Here is a 19,413-nt window from a genome sequence, read left to right as displayed (position 1 = left end):
AACCAAAAAATTTCCCACTCACTCCTATCCCAACCATTTCTTTCTGCTGACCCCGCGTCAAAGTGACAGAAATTAGCAGAACAGCTCCATTCCTTTCTGAAAGCTTTTGCCAGGATGCATTTTAGGATGAACACTGCTCCCTGCCCTTGTGTAATATGAGGATGTTGGCAGATAACCTGTGAGTGACCTGGAGACTGCTTCCATAAACATGTTGCATGCAAGAGCTAAGTTCATAGTTTGATATGTTAAGAGACATGCAGGCCACTAGCGTTTCTTCCAATCATACTTCACCTCATCTCTCAAAATGTGCTAATTCTTAGTTTGAACATGGTGTCTCCACACACCCCCCCCCGCCCCGACTCAGATATATGGTTTCATTAAGGGTCCACTTTTTGTCTTTAGCAATGCTCATATAGTTATATGATACCCTGTTACCCTCTCTTCTAGACTGTTCTGGCCAAAGAAACTGGGTATTCAGTTATCAGCAATCTCCTTTCTTCCCAAGCTTCATTTCCCAGTGTTGTTTCATCCCCTTGCCCCTACTGCTCACCCATTCCAAGCCAAATGGTGAAAACATACTGGTTCCTGGATCCAGCCTTGGCCACCTTCTCTGTGCTGCCCACAGTGCTCTAGTAGTAATGCCTCATTCTCAGGTAGATTAAAACAGGTAAAATTAGGTAGATTTAAAACATCCACACTAAATGTTCCCCAAATGACCACCCCAGCTAAGTAACAGCAACAGGGAGTGGGATAGAAAGAAAAATGCACAAAGCATGTTGGTTTTGGGGTTGGTTGGTGGCAAAGTTTGGGGGATAAAAAAGTTTGGTAATGCTTTTTCCTGCAGCACTTAGCACTGAATATTAAGAAATTACTGCTAAAAGATGGTCAGTAGAGCCTCAGCCTTTAAGTCTGTAATTCCAAGTTCTAAAGAAAAGCAAAGTCATGAAAATTCCCTAAGGCCCATCCCTACAGACTGTGCCCAGGGAGAAGAGATGCTACACTCAAATTCCAAGAATATTTATACTCCCCCTGAACTAGTATCCATTTTTAAAATTTGTTTTGTTAAGTAAGCTCTACAACCAACGTGGGGCTTGAACTCACAACCCCAAGATTAAGAGTCACGTGCTCTACCAATGGAGCCAGCCTGGCACTTCAACTAGCATCCATTTTTAGCAGCTCATATCAGAAAACAGCCAACTGCTTAAACTTAGACTAAAATGACATTAATAAAAGTCATCCCATTGACTAAAAGCACTCCAGCCATTCGAAAAATAAGCATCAACTAAGAGGTATCAGGATGAGAAAAATCACTGATTTGAGTCATTCAGGTTGTAGGAAGGAGAACATTTTTTTTTTTTATCAATATGCAATTTTATCTTCAATAGTATAAAAAATAGGGAAAATTATAGCTCTTACCTGGATTTGCAGTCCATCTAAAGTAGAGAACCTGAGAGATGTTGGGGCAGTCATTAAAGATAAATCACCAATCTAACAAGTCCCGGCCGTGAGACCAAAGTGACCCTTGACTGCTCTTCTAGTAAGCTCGTTGTTAGCCATGAGCACTAACCACTAAGTGGAGCACTAGGTGATGCAAAGAAATCCCCAAAAGGTCTAAATGAGATAGCTACTTTCCTAACGGACTGATACCTTACAACTTCCTTTTCTGTGCATCATTCAAAAAAGTTTTTGAATGTTTCTATTGGATCTTCTCTTTTTTTTTTTATAAACAGCATGATGACCACACTTCTCCACTTGTACTCTCATTTGAGAGAGCTGCCCTTGACTACTGAGTATAAAGATGAGGAATGAAAATCTCTTACTAATTCACGTACTTAGGGTCAGAAGGAACATCCCAGTCATTTAAAAAGAAAGAAGAAAGAAAGAAAGAAAGAAGAAAGAAAGAAAGAAAGAAAGAAAGAAAGAGAGAAAGAGAGAAAGGGAGAAAAGAGAGAAAGAAAGAAAGAAAGAAAGAAAGAAAAGAAAGAAAAAGAAAAAATGAAATGTCCAGTGACTTTGGTACTCTGACAAGAAATAATGATATTGGTCAGTGGGGTACAGAGAGTAAGTGAAGATATCCTATTCCCTTTGTTCTGTACATTCTCAGCAGAAAAGTCAGAGCACAGTCCCCAGTGCCAGTGAGACTATACCCTGCTACAAAAAGTTCAACTAGTACTCCAAGAGGTCAAGAATTACTTTAATATTTTTTTCTTAAAAAGTTTAAATGGCAACACAACTGTAAAGTTGGTACATCACAGAAACAAAGGTCTTTGCAGGCAACACTGATTGGGAATAGCAAAACACTTGGGTGGTGAAAAAAATGAGACTCTAAATTATATACAATCGTAGCTAAGGGTGATATTGAAAAACAGTCTTATTTACTGTGACTCAAGATTTAACTTGCCATTATCTATTGCTTATTTATTCAGGGTTGTAAATAATACTTATATAGAGACATAGAGATGTGTAAAAATGAAACATTGTGAAAAAAATACAATTTTTCAATTTCATATGAAACTCAAAGTATAAGTTTTGTCCAATATGGAATGTACCTACATTTGTTTATATCAGGGCTCTAAAATCCATTTAAAAATTGTTTTTTGTTTTTAAAAAAGAAAACAGCTGACCCACCATGCAAGTTCGCTGTATATCTTGCTTGCTCAAAATGAGCATTTTCAGGTGAGGTCTGTTTTTTTTTTTTTTTTCCCGAAGTCTAGTATGATTCTGTAGAAGTTGTACTGGCCCAATGGTGGTAAGAGTTCCCGTGAAGAGTCTGATGGCAGCATCTGGATGAGAGGCAGTCTGAGTAATGCCAAGTGAGTAGAGAAGAGGGAGGTAAGAGCCCAAATCCTTATGAAGGATGACATTCAGTTGTTAAATTTTAAGGGGTACCCAATGGCTTTTTCCAGGCACTCGACTAAAGAGCCAGCGGAAAGAAAATCCCTCTCTACTTCTACAAATTTGATATAGATGGATTTGGGGGAAATTCCGGGATCCACGATACAGTTCTGAGATAAAAACCCATTAATACCAACCCAATCTTTGCTGAAGGTTTTGGCATTTGCCTGGAAATGTAAAAATAAGCATTGCTGGAGAGTCCTGACCTCAGCAATCCCGAGGTAGCAATAGATTATTCGGGTGGGTTCGATTTCCACCTGTAATGAGGCTTGCGCTGAGAGGGTCTCCAAGTCAACCCGGCCCTCCTTTCCTGGGTCCAGAGGACGTCGCTCCAAGTGCGGTGAAGGGGGCCTCTCAATACATTCTTCGTAGCCAATGGCATAAAGGCCTGGACTTTTGGGAATGCCTCCTGGTAATAAATATTGAACCACGTTCCCACCAGTTGGTTTGGAATGGGCAATGGGTATCCAGTCAATTTCCATGTGCAGCTCCAGGCATCTAGCCTCACTAATGGTGATCTCTAAGAATTTGTAGTAAACATTTTTCCAGTTCATTTTCTGCACGCGGGTCATAATGATTCGTCCCTCGGGCTTCTCGGAGTTGAAGTACTCCCGGAGTCGCTTGCCAAGGGGCACCTGGGAGCTGATCTCAGCATAATGATAACGGATGTCCTCTTTCCAACGGGTGTTATAACCAATTCCAAAAATGGCCAGTTTATTAGAAAGATGAAGCCTTGAAAAGTCTGTCCAGCTCTGAAATAGTTCCCATTTCAATTGTACTGATTCCAAAATCTGTACAATGTTTTGCATGATGTCTCTCTTCCTAGAAAGAGAAATACAAAGTCAAATTCCTCAGGGATCAGCACGGTCCAACAGAACTTTCTGCATTGATGCAAATGTTCTAGATCTGTGCCATCCGATATAGTAGCCATTAGCACTTAAAATGTGACCAGTGTGAGTGACACAGGAGATTTTTAGTCATAACTGGAAATTACGGTTAAATAGTGGCTACCCTATTGGACAGTGCAGGTCTAGATAAACACAGCATTAAAATCTGAGAAATACTCTTTCCTAGGAAGTTTCTAGGAATTATTGATAAGCTGCTTACCATTACTTCTATAGTCTGGCTGTATTAAACTTAGTAACTATTGATATGTAAGACCCTAAGATTTCAGAAACCCAAGGATTGAGAATTTAAAATTTTTTTAATTTATTAATTCCAGTATAGTTAATATACAGTGTTATATTAGTGTCCGGTGTACAATATGGTGATTCAACACTTCCATACAACAGCCAGCGCTCCTCACAACAAGAGCCCTGCTTAATCTCCATCCCTCATTTCCTCCCCCCCATCCCCACTCCCCTCTGGGAGTCATCAGTGTGTTCTCTATAGTTAGAGTCTGTTTCTTCCTTGGTCTCTCTCTCTCTTCTCCCTTTGCTTGTTTTTGTTTTTTTTTTTTTTTGTTTTTTTTTTTTTTGTTTTTTTTTGCTTCTCAAGTTGTATACAGTGAAATCGTATGGTATCTATCTTTCTCTGACTGACTTATAAAGTGGCTATTACAATGCATAGGATGGCCTTCAGACCGAAGTACCAAAAGCAGATGAAGGATGTTGTATTAAAAAAGCTATCCACTATTACTTAAAGTAATGAATAACTTAATTTCTAATCTGGAAATTCTTAAGAGTTCAGTTATTTTGACCCATTCATGCTTCCTGTAGGAAATGTACAACAGATTATGACTAATGACCTGATGCAGAAACAAAATGGTATTTTCTTCTATTTGTCTGAAATTCATTACTACTCCCAAATTTAGAAGAATGGTCAGTTAAGCACAGAATCAAGATCTGAGAATTCAGATGGAAAAGGTCTACATCAAGCTTAGGATTTAAAAGGGAAAAATGAATGAATGGAGACTACTCTAGGAAAAAAAAATTGTTCTTAAGATTTTATTTACTTATTCGTGAGACACACACACACAGAGGCAGAGACATAGGCAGAGGGAGAAACAGGCTCTTTTCCCCGCAGGAGCCTGATATGGGACTCGATCCCAGGACCCCGGGATCATGACCTGAGCCAAAGGAAGATGCTCAACCACTGAGCCACCCAGGAGCCCCTAGAAAATATTTTCTAAAGGGGAACAAAAGTATAGAAATAATTTTGATTTGGATAGTAACAGGCAAAACATGCTGGGAAGTTCTTGTTTCACATGCTGCTTAACTCATATAATTCTTTTTTTTTATGTTTTTTTTTTTTTTAATTTTTATTTATTTATGATAGTCACACAGAGAGAGAGAGATAGAGAGGCAGAGACATAGGCAGAGAGAGAAGCAGGCTCCATGCAGGGAGCCCGACGTGGGACTCGGTCCCAGGTCTCCAGGATCGCGCCCTGGGCCAAAGGCAGGCGCCAAACCGCTGCGCCATCCAGGGATCCCAACTCATATAATTCTGATACTTCATGATAACTCATGTGCTATATATGAGGGGATATGTAATTACAAGTTTGTTTCTCAGGTATGGCAAAACTTTGATATTGAAAGATTGAAGTCTGTTAAATATTAACCTAGCAACAGTCTCTTACGGTTTATAACGTTACAGGTTTGAGTTACAAAAATATTCAACGATCACCCTTATGTACAATCAAATGCAGGCAAGAGATGAGGAGGTATATGGTTGCTAACAGGTTCTTGGAAGCAGATAGATGCTTGAAAGTTTCATATTAAATCCTTGCATCTTGGGGGTGCCTGGGTGGCTCAGTTGGTTAAGCATCTGCCTTTGGCTCAGGTCATGATCTCAGGGTCCTGGGATTGAGCCCCGCATTGGGTTTCCTGCTCAGTGGGGAGTCTACTTCTCCCTCTGCCTCAGCCCCTCTCCTTCCCCTCCCTCTCCTCCTCCCCCTGCTTGTGTTCTCTCTCTTGCACTCTCTCCCCTTCTCTCCAATAAATAAATAAAATCTTAAAAAAAAGAAAACAACATAAATCCTTGTATCCTCTAGGGGGAGAGTTTGGGGAACAAACTGGGGGAAGCTTCCACATAGTCATTTTCAATCTGTCCTCTTAACACTCTTTGGCTTTCTTTGCAAGATGACAAGAGGCTAAGATTTTGTTATCTGCTGCTGCTTGGAGCCAAAGACTGCCCTAGACTCCTCTTCCACTCTTTAGTTTGTTATGAAAGTTCTCAAGCTTTGGAGTGGCCATCAAGATGAAATCACTGCATTTCTGGAGAACTGTTTTTCTTCTCAGAGTACACAAAGGCACTCAGTGATTGCTAATGTTTAGCTTGGTGTTCATGAGGTGAAGATATAGGACCGTGCTTCTGCATGAATGCTTTAAAGAAAAGCTCTCTTTCGTAGCCACCCTGCTTCCTCATCCTCTTTTGAAATGCTACACTGATCACAAGGACTAGGCTAAGGAGTTGAGATGGACGGCAGAGATTTTCATCTGTTCTGCTCACTGATATATCACAATGCCTGACATAAAGTAGGCACCTGACAAATAAACATTCGCTAAATGAGATTAGGTGACTCTTCTTTATGGATGAAGGATGGTATATTTTAACTACAGGCTATGTCCACTAGCTCAGGCTAATCCCACCTATACTTAGAGGGGAAAAAAAAAAATCCAATGCCCAGATGGAATTATCTTACTCAGCACTCTCCTAGCCCTAAATAATCAATAAGGAACAGTTCTGAAGAAACTTGCACTGGAAAATAAATGGCCTAATAAGAACCACTAAAATCTCTCACCATGTGAGCTAGAACCTGGGGAGCAAAGCTGTCTATTTCTATGGAACCTGTCAGTGTCTTGCCCTGCTGCTCTGATGCCAACCTGAAGATCCCTGGGCCTAAGACTCATCACATTTTCAAAACTATGGAGCACAGTGAAAATGAGACCCAGTTATTTAAATGGCTCTAGAGAACTGTCTATTTTATATTTTAGTTCCTGATTTCTAAAGTTCCAACCACGGGAAAAGTGCAGATGGTTTGAGGGTGACACTAATTCTGTGAGGTCTGAGTTCACATCAACTGGGCCTCCCCTGTAGTGAAACGAAGTGGTGGTGAAAGGACGAGTGGGATGTTTTAGTGAAGGAGAGACAATGGCCTTTTGGGGGACTAGGGGTTTGAAGGTAGGGACTAGTAATAATGCATCTTTAAAAATATTCATCAAAGTTTCCCTTCCTTTGGGACATTCTGATGTCACAATTTGAAAACAGACCCATTTCCTAACAAGAGATGGCCTCAGTAAAACCTACTGACTTGAGTCATAAACTTTTTTGAGGGGTAGGGAGTGGTTATAATTTTAAGGAATAATCCTGGATCCCTAAACTTTCACCCTCTCCCCAGATAAGGGAGCAGCTGGTACTCTGGTCCCACAGATACTCTGAAGACAGTAGCATTCTCAAAGCAGGTGGTGGTGGTGGTGGTGTTTTGCTCAGTGAAAACCACAGTTTCCTTTTCATATTGCTTGTTGCTTATCATACCACCTTGCCTGTTCTCCTTTTTTTCCACCATATCCCTCAAACATCAAGATCACATATGTGGAATGAAATACAGAAAGAAAAAAAAGGGGGGGTGCTATCAATGCTTCCAGGTGACCAGGTGGGGAAAAAAAAATGGTGTTCCTGTACTTTTCCCATAAATTTATCTTTCAATATATTTGTTTCATACATTTAATCAGGGACTTCCTTAAAGTTAAGGAATAATTTCCTTAAAGTTATTGAAAAGAACCACAAACACAGTATCACTGAAACCCAGACACCTGTGCTATCCTTACAGAAGAGATACTGCTGAGGGAGGGGGATCAGGTGAAGTAGCTAGCCAGTGGAAGGAGCCTGGCCCCAGACTTCATCTTTCTTCTGGCAACTGCTTTCTTTTCCAAATGTATAAAAAGGCTACCTACAAACTTGCTTTTTGATCCCCAAAGTGTAATATCATAAGGAAATGTAAGTGCTCCTCTGGTCCTCCTGTCACCTCACCCAACCCCAGCTAAACTCAGGGCCATTTTTGTGCTATAATTAAACACCTACATATCTACATCCGCATACAGGGAAGCACCATCAACAAATTTATTTTTGTGTAATACATTTATTTCTTTATGTTGTATACAAAATCCTCAACATTTTAGATTAAATACTGGCAAATGTAAGCTAAGAGGACGAGAAGAAGTGAGTACACTTGCTCCCTCAGTGGTACGGCAGTTACTTTCCATACGTGCCTACAGTTACTTTCCATACATGCCTAATGACAGCAGTGACTTTCTAGGTCTTCCCAACAGTCATTAAATTTAGGTAAATACACTTTGTAGAAAGAAGCATCTACTTACTGTGCTTCTTCAGAAGACTCTTGTTTTATTTTTAATGTTCTCTTTGTGACAGGTATTTCATCTGAAAAGCAAGGTTTTTGAAACAGATTATATTTTTCTAAGTAGCATACATTTAGGCAGAGAAGTAACTGTGTTGACTGTTCATCCCATACTTTCCAATGCAAGGCTGTAATTGTAGTGTCAAACTCTGTCCAATGCCAGATTTATAAATATAACTCTTTTATAATGAGATGCATACATTTATATGCAAGATCAGAAACCAGCTCTACAAGTATAAAATTCTTCAAGGTCACCCGTGGATTGCTAGCTAGGAGCTTAAAGCTTAATTTCACTGCAAACATGATTTTTAAAGGAACGAGAATGAAAAACGATTCTCTTCTATTTAGATTTTCTGTGTAGGTTTTACAGAGCAATTTTTCCCCCAGTATCATGATCAATATACTCTGGACATTCTTTTTTCCCTAAGGTTTGGGTGACTTAACTCTTTAGGGCAAAACTCCCAGTAATGGGATGCCAAAGCAACTTAGACCTTATTACCTTAGAAATTAAAAGGCAGCAATCACTTGGCATCAGCCCTTTTTATTCTTCCAATCTTTACATTGCGTTACTCTTACAGTTTTATAGCCTTTCTTCTCTCCCTTCCAATATTGAGAGATTTTTTTTAATAGCATTTGTAGGAGATATTAGCATTTAATCCTTTTTCTTTTCAATTAGCATTTCTTTATCATCAGAAATTCTATGAAATGGTGCCTATGGATTTTTATCTTAAGCTAGGAAAGCACATTTAGAGTGCCAATCCTACTTATACTTCCTTGGAGGTTGCCTGAGCAACTCACTGAGGAGTCGGAACATTTACTTAGAAGTGAACACTCATCACATAACTTGCTATCAAAGCACAGTGGCTGCAGCAGAAACTGGATTTGGACTTCCAAAGTATGAAAATCCAAACTGGAGCGTTTGTTGCAAAAAGAAACAACAAATATTAGGCCACCCCAGTTTGGACTTGACGGCCAGGAGTTTTGTTTTCCATCTTTAATGCTAAGTCTAAATAATTCCAGCTACTGCTTGGATGCGATCCTTCATGAATTATGAAGGAGTATGATCACTGACAAAATTCAAAAGCAGCTCTTTTCAAGATAAAATGAGGCTTCTCTTCCTTTTTTTGTTTTGTTTTGTTTTGTTTTGTTCAGACTCAAGTCTGGCTGGGGACCTTTTCCAAATCATAAAGAGAAAAGTATTTGGAATAAAGGAAGGAAAAGATACTCATGAGCAGTTGAACCAAGAGTTAACATTCTTGGCAGCTGTCTTAGAACCAAGGATATGCAGGATATTTTAAACTGCTTAGGATTCCACCTGCCACTGATTAGGAATTCTGTGTCTTTAGGACTTTTGCTGGTACCCAAATCCAAATGACCAACACCAAGCACCTGTTGGCAATTTAGGGCTAAACCAACGATGACCAAATTGCCCCCCAAGTAAGGCTGGCTGTGTGCCTGATGCTGACAATGGGAACGGTACCAGAAGAAATGACAGATACTAAGTACAGGTGCATATATAAAGGTGTACACACATACACACACACACACACGCACACATTAAGTATCATATATATTGGCTTTCTTACCCAATTCCTGATCTGTTGGATAACCATGGAGATCCTGACTGTGGTTTCCCCAGTCCTCCTGTGGATACTCCTCCATAGTGCTGCCATCTGACTCCAGCTCCTGGTACAAGCCACTACTGTTAATAAGTACAGGCTGGCAGGGCTGAGCATCCCATCCTCCCTGACCAAACACCTGTTCCAACTGTTCAAATGTGTAACTGCTCTTTCTTTTCCCAACACCATGTTCTTTCACCCGACTGTAACACCTGCGAAGGGTCTAAGACACAAAGTCTTTTGTTATTCCTTTAAAGCTGTACTTCCTCTTCCAGGTACGGACCACAGATATTAATTACTATGAGACAGACACAGACAGACAAACAAAGACACATTGTTACAGGAATGCTAGATTTCAAATTCATTATTATTATATTAGAAAAAAAAAAACTAATTTAGCATTTACTCAAACAGGTTATAATTCAAACAATTATTTTGCAATTAATTATCCATTTAACAACAAGAAACATTACAACATTATTGCATGTACCCCATACACATATATTTTTATACCCCCACCCCCCCCTTTAAAAAGAATAAGAAAAAAAAAAAAAAAAGAAAACAAGAAATACCAGCCAGCCAATAGGATGCACACCTGCCACAGAAGAGAAAGAGCTGCTATTGTGCCCAGAATTTGGAAAAAGTGAGGGAAGGGAGGACAGAAAGAAGAATTTCCCAAAGCAAAGAATATAACCTTCCTTACACTTAAGAAGGAAAACAGAGTAAAAAACAATGCCTCAATGAATCAGCTAGTAAAACATATTATTTACAAAGTCTGTAGTCCTTACTAACTTACTCTGTCTTTAGGGAAGTTGCTAAAATTTGAAGGAAGTCAAGTCAATTATGCTATAGATCCCTAGTCTCAAACATCAACCATCAAGAAACAACACACTACTTTCTACAGTGAAAGATCAGCCAATACTCATCCATTCTATCAACTCAAACTGCCAGCTAAACAAACCAACAAAGGAGGCCAATAATCTCCTTTTTTGTTGGCGGGGGGAGTGAGGTGGAGGGGTATCATTTCATTTCTTCCTCTGCCTTGTGCCACACAACAAATAAAAATCACTACTTGAGTCCACAGAGAAAACCTGGATGATTTTATTATCTTGCACAACCCTTCCATTTTCATCTTGGTCTTCTAATGAGTACTTCTGATCATTTGCCCAGTTTTGTTAATTAATGGTAGATCTTAATTCTGTCTTACATGATTTTTTAAAGGATAAATCATGGACTTAGTCCTGGCATCCAAATTTAGTTAGTGCTACCCAGTGTCTATACCATCTCTGCTCCTCTTGCTCCTTCTAATCTCCCTTCTACTTCACTGGATTTCACTCAGAGTTTTCTTGAGAGACAAGACCTTTTCTCCTTGATGGCTCCCAAATATTTTCTAACTCAACTGTGCAAAACCAGCTCACCTCAGACTTAATTTATATGCATTAGCCAGACTGTAAGTTTCTCCTAAACGTGAGATTACTTTCCACTTTCCATAAGCCAATATATCACATATTCTCACCAAACTAAACCAACTCTTAATAATCTTTACAGAGCCTCCATGAAAGTTCCATATCTACAAATCACAGTTGACAAACGACAAGAAGACACTGTCAAATACTTTGCAGATCGGTCCCCTGAGAACAGAAATCCAGATGGGCAAAAGGAATAATAAAAGCATGACACATAGGATGATCTTCCTCAGACATAAACACAGCCGTGATTAGTTACCCCACCTGAAAACCAGACAGTCTACCCCCTGCAGAAAGGCACCTGCCTTTCTCCCTTTCTAGAGAGCTCTTCTGGTGCCTCAAATGATGCCTTAAAGAACTGAGATTTCTGATTAATGCACTCTTAAAAAAAGTGTTCCCTCTTTGCCTTTGTAAAACATAGTTACAACTACATAACACAAAACTTTCTAGAAAAAAATCAGACATGAACTTGGGAAATGTGTCTCAGGGCAACCCTTCCAATGGAAGGAGGCATATGCCTGCAGCAGATCTCATTTGACTTTCTATATATTCCCCTTTCCCAGTGCCCTCTGCCCTCCTTGCAGGGATTGGAATTTGAATTGCAAACATCTCCTGCCAATTTATTTTTATCTCACAATGTCTAGCTGCTGCCTCCAAGAACATCCCAACCACTCTTTTCAACTGCTCCAAGGACCGTACATGGAGAGTCCCGGCCGTGTCCCTTTCACCCTTCCAAGGCCATAAATGGAGATGCCACTGCTCACTTCTGACTGGCTGCCTAGAGAAAAGCATGCAGCACACCAAAGAGCCCAGTCAGATCTGTCACTAAGGGTTATTTCAGAAGTCAAGAAATAAAACTGATGTTCCTTTGAAGAAAGGTGCCACGGTTATCAGGATGGGATAGAGGCATAAACAAAGTCACCAATCTCTGACAATATACATGGTGGGAAACCACAGAAAAGATTTACTTTCTCTGAAACCACCAAATTGAGCTTGAAATTTTAATTGGCTTATGTAATTGTGAATGAGGAAACTACTAATATCTAATGATTTTAGATAACGGAAGAACAGTCAGATGATGTATATTTCATCAAAAAAGGCTAAAAGATCTTGCCACCTCTTTCATCATGTACTTTTGTAATACACTTTGATAGTGTAATATGCTGATATGTAAAATATCTATCAGGGGCCTGGAAGACAAATGTTTAGTAATTCCTAAATCTGTATGATAGGAATTCACTATATTGAAATCCTGTTGAAAGGATTTCCAAATTCATTTAACTCTCTTAAGACATAAATACACATAAGAGGTACCTTCTGGGTTCAGTAAAAGATCCACAGATCCAAGGAGAAGCTGTTTGGATAGGACACATCAACTAAGATAGAGAAAAAAAAAAAGTGAGAACTCAAACGTGAACTTGACCACCACTACAGGAGACACTGGAATTCAGTGAAACTGCAGGGACTTTAGAAACAGATAAAAGGAGCATATGGAGACCTTCCAATCAGAAAAAGTTACACTTCCCACGCTCTAAATGATGAACCAAAGCAGGCAATTAAATGACTGTGTGTCTGTGTCAACAGTCCTAAATAAGCCAACTTAAAAACCTACTCTAAATCTGAGATTAAGAGAACGCTCCAGAATCTAGGAAAAACAAAGTCTCACCTCCCATTTCAGACAGCCATGCCAAACCCAACAAGAATCTCAGTTTAGCCTACTTGGAAGGCCATTTCCTACTCAACACAAATACCTTACTTCCCTTCCTTCTTTCTTTACCTCATTCGTCTTAGAAAGGTGCGGTAATTTAATGTCTAGCATTTATTTTTTTAATTAAGATCTAGGTGGTGGGGGGCAGAGAACGGGGAAAGAATCTGCTTAAAATTATTAAAGACTAGTCTATTAACAATCGAAAAGAATAATATTATCCTTATTGGCTAGAAATTTCCATGGTAAATCAATCTTACAATCTCACTGGGGAAGAGGAGTGAGGTAACACTGTTATCTTGAATGAAGTCAGAGGGATAGAGGTCAGGAGGAGTCAAGAAAATCTGGAAAGAAGAACTAAAGCATAGGTAACTAGATCAGGCGGTCAAATCAGAGGAGTTCCTAGGGAACCGATTTGGAAGAAATGCCAAGTGTTTAATGATTCCGACAGGAAAAGCACCAGAGAGAAGACTAAAGGTTGTCCCATTACCAAAGCAGGGAGAAAAATAGGTGGCTGACAACTGATAATTTACAGACAGAGCGAAAGTTTTATCAAAGTGTAAGATTGGAGTGAAAGGAAATGAAAGAATAAAGATGACATTCATTGTGGATGAATGTAAGGGGGGGAGGGTCTGGGGGGGAGGGGAGCAGGTAAACAAAGGCAGGAGTCTTAGATTGGCAGGATTGGGGATTTAACGGCAGCAATGCAGAGAGAGACCCAAGGTTACAGTACACGTAACATTAAATACAGTGCACAATGCAGCTATCTTGCCAAAGTAAGTAAATCCAGTATTGGGTTGTATAAGCAGAGGAATCACATGTAAGCTATGAAGGTGGCTCTTCCTCTCTATTCAGCATCGGTGAGGCCACAGCTGGAGCACAGCATTCAGTTCTGGGCATCGAACCAGCTACAAGAGAGGGAAATTGTAGAGTTCAGAAAAGGGTAAATAAAATAATGAAAGGCTTGGAAAATAAGATCTATCAGCAGGGCCAGTGTTTCATCAAAGCCCTTCCTGACATTATATAAGCTACTTTGGAGGGGGGAGTGGTAAAAACAAGGTCTCTTCCATTTCAGTGTCCTCCAATCCCTCGCTGACTTTCAGGAAGTAGAAGGAATTGAATCCTTCCCTGGTGTAGCAAAGTAGGGAAGCAAATGAAATAAATCATATGGGCATATGCCAACCAATTCTGCTACTGGCTCAATCATTTTCTCAAAATTTGCCCCATTGCATATAATCATAAGATAATCACCATGACAAAACCACTGTTCTCATAGAACTGACTGCAGGTGGGGCAGGGTCTATATAATGAGGAACAGAAATAAGGCTTAATAACTATATAAATGTGTTGTTTAGAAAACACTGGCATGATCAGTCTAAGATGTCAGATGAAAAATAAAGTCAAACTGCAAGGCAGGACAGCTTAGTTATTATAGCAGGAAACAATGTTATAAGAAAAAACAAGCAGTGAAACAGATTTTCAAAGGCAGTTGTCAAACTGGACATCCTAGGAATGGATTACATAGTTGATCTTAACCCTCTGGCAACTAAATATAAATCTGAGACTTTTTTAACCTGAATGATTACATAAAGAATATACTTATTTACAGTCCAAGTCTTAAAAATCACATATTATATTTCACAAGAGATAGGGGAAATTATCCTGGGGGCAAATCTCCAATGACTAATTGTTTATAAAAGTGTTAAAAACAATACCTCAGCCTAAGATGTGTATTTTGTAGCAAAAAAGTCTCTGTGAAATATATCTATCTTCTTTCTTCCTTTAAAGTTACTGCTTTAGGGGCACCTGGGTCTCTCAGTGGTTGAGCGTCTGGTCCTGGGATCAAGTCCTGAATCGGGCTCCCCCTGGGGAGCTGCCTATGTCTCTGTCTCTCTCTCTCTTTCTCTGTGTCATAAATAAATAAATAAATAAATAAATAAATAAATAAATAGAATATTGCCTTTGGCTCAGGTCATGATCTCCCGGGATTGAGCCCCACATCAGGCTTTCTGCTCAGCCGGGGAGCCTGCTTCTCCTTCTGGCCCTCTCCCAACTTGTACTCACATTCTCTCTCTCTCAAATAAGTAAATAAATTCTTAAATAATTTATTGCTTTATTGTAACTGTTACAACTAGTTGCTCTTAGTTAATGAGGCAACAACAACAACAAAAAAATCACTGAATTTATTGCAATATCTTGTAGAGAGAGTCAAAATTTCTTTAGCTAGCTTTAGTTTTTTACTGTGAGCACAAAAGGTGGAAAATTTTTAAAAACCTGAAAGAGGAGACATGAGTAAATAAACACATTTCTGCACACAGTAAGAGGGATATTATGAGTACAGCATATATCACTGCATATGTGTGTATATTACACAGAGCTGTGACTAATGATTAGGAAGTCACTGGAGGCACAATCCATCTGGGGCCAGCAGAAGTTTTACTACCTATTTTCTTAGGTTCTCCAATATATCAAAATCTGGCAAACTGATTTGCCAGGCACCTAAATCCTTTAAAACCAAGCAACTCTAAATCCCAACAAATCAAAACCAAAACCAAAAATATAGCACTTGTTTCACACTCCCCCAGTCCTTAGCGCTACAGGGGAGGTTTTGGCAAGTGAAAGATATTTTTTTCTTAAATTTTCTTTTTCTTTTTCCTCTCCAGAATAGAGGTTCTTAACTTTTTTGGGTCATGGATCCCCTTCCCAGAAAAACACACATATAAAACTGTTCTATACAATTTTAAGGGGAACACAACTCTCTGAAAAGCCCATACAAGAACCTCACGTTCAGAAACTGCTGTATACCATGTTGTTGCTTCTTCCATAAAATACATCAGGTATTAGTTGGAAGTCCTAAAACAAGGTAGACTTAATTTGTGTATTAGGTTTTATAAGAGATTCTAAAAATTGGGACAACCAGTTTACGTACAATTTAATCAGTTTGCTCCGTATCCTGTTCATTTAGATAAGGCAGCATTAATATTTCCTTCAGGAGGTAAATTAGTCAAAATCTCCTGCTTTTTGAAAGAAACAATTTCTAGCAGTAAAAACATATAAGGATATCAATTTACTTATCACAAAAATATAGCACTTTTCCCCCACCTGCTAGGGAGGAAATCTTTTTTCTGAAGTGGCAATCAGGCAATATTAAATGATTCATAAATTATGCCAATTATCTGTTCCAACTGAATCACATAATATATGATCATTCATTACCTGATTCACTTACCAATACAGATGCTAGATAAACTACATAAGGTAACAACTTACAACAGGGAAATTCACCATCTAGAAACAAGTATAGGAAAGAAAGTCTTGACTACTTTCCTTAGTAGCCACAATGGCTAAGCTTTAGCATCTTCCCATTTTAATACTTTCTTTTTTTTTTTTATGATAGTCACACACAGAGAGAGAGAGAGAGGCAGAGACACAGGCAGAGGGAGAAGCAGGCTCCATGCACCGGGAGCCTGATGTGGGATTCGATCCCGGGTCTCCAGGATTGCGCCCTGGGCCAAAGGCAGGCGCCAAACAGCTGCGCCACCCAGGGATCCCCCCATTTTAATACTTTCTAAAGCCCAAAGGGTCTCAAAGGAATAGGCACTATTTAGGCACTATTTACACTAATTAGTCCTTAACCCAAGGGGACTAAGTCTGATCTATCATTCTGCTGAAATCATTCATATCATGGTCATCGATGTCTTAATTACTAAGAAAATGACCCTCAAACTTTGTCCTTAACTCACTGGAGCACTTGATACTATTTATTATCTGTCTATATCACCATCCTTGCGGGATAATCTCGTGGGTGAATGGAGCTGCCAAAAGCTCCAAGAGCAAACCAGGTTTCAGCTTCCAAAATATTATGGGCGTTTTGAATGGAAAAGAACCTCAGAGATTATGTTAGTTCACCTTCCTCACTTAACAAATGAGAAGCCAAGGACCCAAGACAAATAGGTATTCCTTCAAAAGGAATTTGGTCAAAAAAAAAAAAAAAAAAAAAAAGTCCCAAATGCCACTCACATAATGTGAATGTTCCCTAAGAGAACTATTCCCCTAGATCATAAACTCTGTGAGGTAGGAATTATGTCTGCCTAGTTCAGTTTCCCTGAGCCCAGAATACTGCCTATCACATAAGAGCTATATGTTTATGTGTGTATATATATTTATTAGGTAAATGAATTAGGGTAATTTCTACATTGTAAACCACTAGCAGGATTATTTTTTTCTTGGCGAAGAAAATCAGGAAACTCCCCGTATAACCACTATGGCCTATTTTCTTTAGAGAATCGATAACTCCAAGGTAGGTAAGGCTCCTACTTGAAAAAAGCAGGAGCAAAAAAGGGTATAAAACACAAATACAGCTATAATTAGCAAAGCAAACTCCCTCTGTAACAAAAGGAATAACTGCAGAGGGCAAGGGCTATTTTAAAAATATCTACCATTCTGGTTTATATTTTTCCTTAGGTGGGGTCACTCACCAAAGAGAGCTCTGTCACTCTGTCCAAATATTATTATTACTTATGCCTTACAAATTACATAATATAATATTCAAGGATATAAAGTAGAATTCTGTCAAAGATAGAAAAGGAAAAAAGACTCAACTGTTCCCTGGATTCTGATAGGGTCAAACGGAAGAACGACCACCAGAAACCAAGACATCTTACCTCGCTGGAGCCCCAGTCTCTGTGGGGAACTGTCCAGGATTGATTTTATCAGCTCACACCGCATTCCAAATCTGGCTATGAATGACTCACTTTTGTGTCTATAACTGGGCAGTACTGTCTTCATGAGGGAGAGAGTCTTGCGTAGAACAAATAATTCAGGAAATTTTGATTCTGAGTATCAACTCTTCTAAGTTTCCTAGTTCCTCCATGCTAGCAGGTGAGGGTCCTATCCATTCAGACTATGCAGAAAAACCCTCAAGGAGGATAATATCAATTGTCAAAAACAAACATCTTCCATTGCTCAAGAAACTATATTCATATGACCATAAAGTTTTTAACCCTATACCATTGGTAAATCATAAGGGTGCTCATACAATATCTCCTATTGGTGGCAACACTGTACAAGCCATACCTAGTAAGTGTATTCATGTTTAAGGGCTTCTCTGGGATACAAGAATCCTTCTAGGCATGAAATCCTCAAGTGCTTCTCTATTTAGAACAAGACAGGTCAAAAAATTAGGGCTTACCGAACTGCTTAACTATTTCAGACACAAGCAGCAACAGATAGTTAAGAGTCAAGGCAGCCACATACCACTATTTGCCTAGAACTTCTTCGGCATCCAAATGGGGGAAAAATCAGTTGTTTGGCAAAGAATTAACCTGGATTAGGTTATTTTCATCTGACCTCCTACATCACTTCTGAAGTTGCTACATTAGCATCTCTGTTAAGTCTTTTTCTTAGTAATTCACACCCGGGGGCATCACCTCAAAGTGGTATTCAGATGATATTTAAAATGTTAACTTCTATTAATATGTGAGAACTAAACACTCAAGAGAATTATCTAAAATATTTCTAGGATAGTAGGGGAGAATCATTCATCTGTAAAGGCCTCCCATACCAACATCCCACACTGCACACTAATTGGTCCATAATCAACCATGTCTAACAATTAAAAACTACACATGCAAACACACACACGTGCACACACATTACAAAAATACCTCACACAGCTTTACCATTACCTTGTCCTGCTTCCAAACAAGGGGTACTTTCTACCAGCAATGAGACCAGTGTTTAGAAGGGAAATGGTGCAAAGCAGTTCGCCTCCCCCAAAATGGCCACCTCATTCCTTTCATGTGAACCATGAAAGTTCTGTAGTTATTTTCTAACTAAAAACTACCATCTATTATGCAAAGATAATCTATAATACAAATTCTTTCCATTAGTAAATTTTACATCTTTGGTTGTGACATCTAGACAAAATCATGGAAGAAATAAGGTTATTAGAAATCCTCCATCAAGGTATCTGGATACAAGCATTAGTCTTGACTGAATTTGGGATGAGATTCAGTCAATTGTTTTAAAAAGGGTAAATACTGGGGATCCTTGGGTGGCTCAGTGGTTTAGCACCTGCCTTCAGCCCGGGGCGTTATCCTGGAGTCCTGGGATCCCACATCAGGCTCCCTGCATGGGGCCTGCTTCTCCCTCTGCCTGTGTCTCTGCCTCTCTCTGTGCGTCTGTCATGAATAAATAAATAAAATCTTAAGAAAAAGGGGGGGGGGTAAATACTGAATTAAAGTTGACCCTTGAACAACACAAATTTGAACTACAAGGGTCCACTTACATGTGAATTTTTTCAATTACATTACTGTAAATACATTTTCTTTTATGATTATCTAACCATTCTTTTCTCTAGCTTATTTTAAG

General features: G+C 39.2%; 1 protein-coding gene across 11 annotated transcripts in view; it reads right to left on the bottom strand.

The window, feature by feature from the left end:
- Positions 1-2,173: 2,173 nt before the first annotated feature.
- The window catches only part of MSANTD2 (Myb/SANT DNA binding domain containing 2), a 32,440-nt gene continuing 15,200 nt past the window's right edge, over positions 2,174-19,413 (bottom strand). The window contains exons 2-5 of one of the 11 annotated variants that reach the window (XM_072729469.1): positions 12,651-12,712; positions 9,838-9,937; positions 8,214-8,274; positions 2,174-3,717 (exon numbers count right to left, since the gene is read on the bottom strand). In XM_072729469.1, the coding sequence (XP_072585570.1) occupies positions 8,245-8,274; positions 9,838-9,937; positions 12,651-12,712 (192 nt within the window). In that variant the 3' untranslated portion in view covers positions 2,174-3,717; positions 8,214-8,244. Of the gene's footprint in view, positions 3,718-8,213; positions 8,275-9,837; positions 10,094-12,650; positions 15,640-19,413 lie in introns of those variants that run through there. The other 10 variants (XM_025998986.2, XM_025998988.2, XM_025998989.2 and 7 more) reach the window with 10 other exon arrangements.

This window comes from Vulpes vulpes, chromosome 12, assembly GCF_048418805.1.
Source record: "Vulpes vulpes isolate BD-2025 chromosome 12, VulVul3, whole genome shotgun sequence".
NCBI lineage: Eukaryota > Metazoa > Chordata > Mammalia > Carnivora > Canidae > Vulpes > Vulpes vulpes.
Note: the sequence above shows the minus strand (reverse complement) of the source record. Positions and strands in the feature narration are given on the sequence as shown.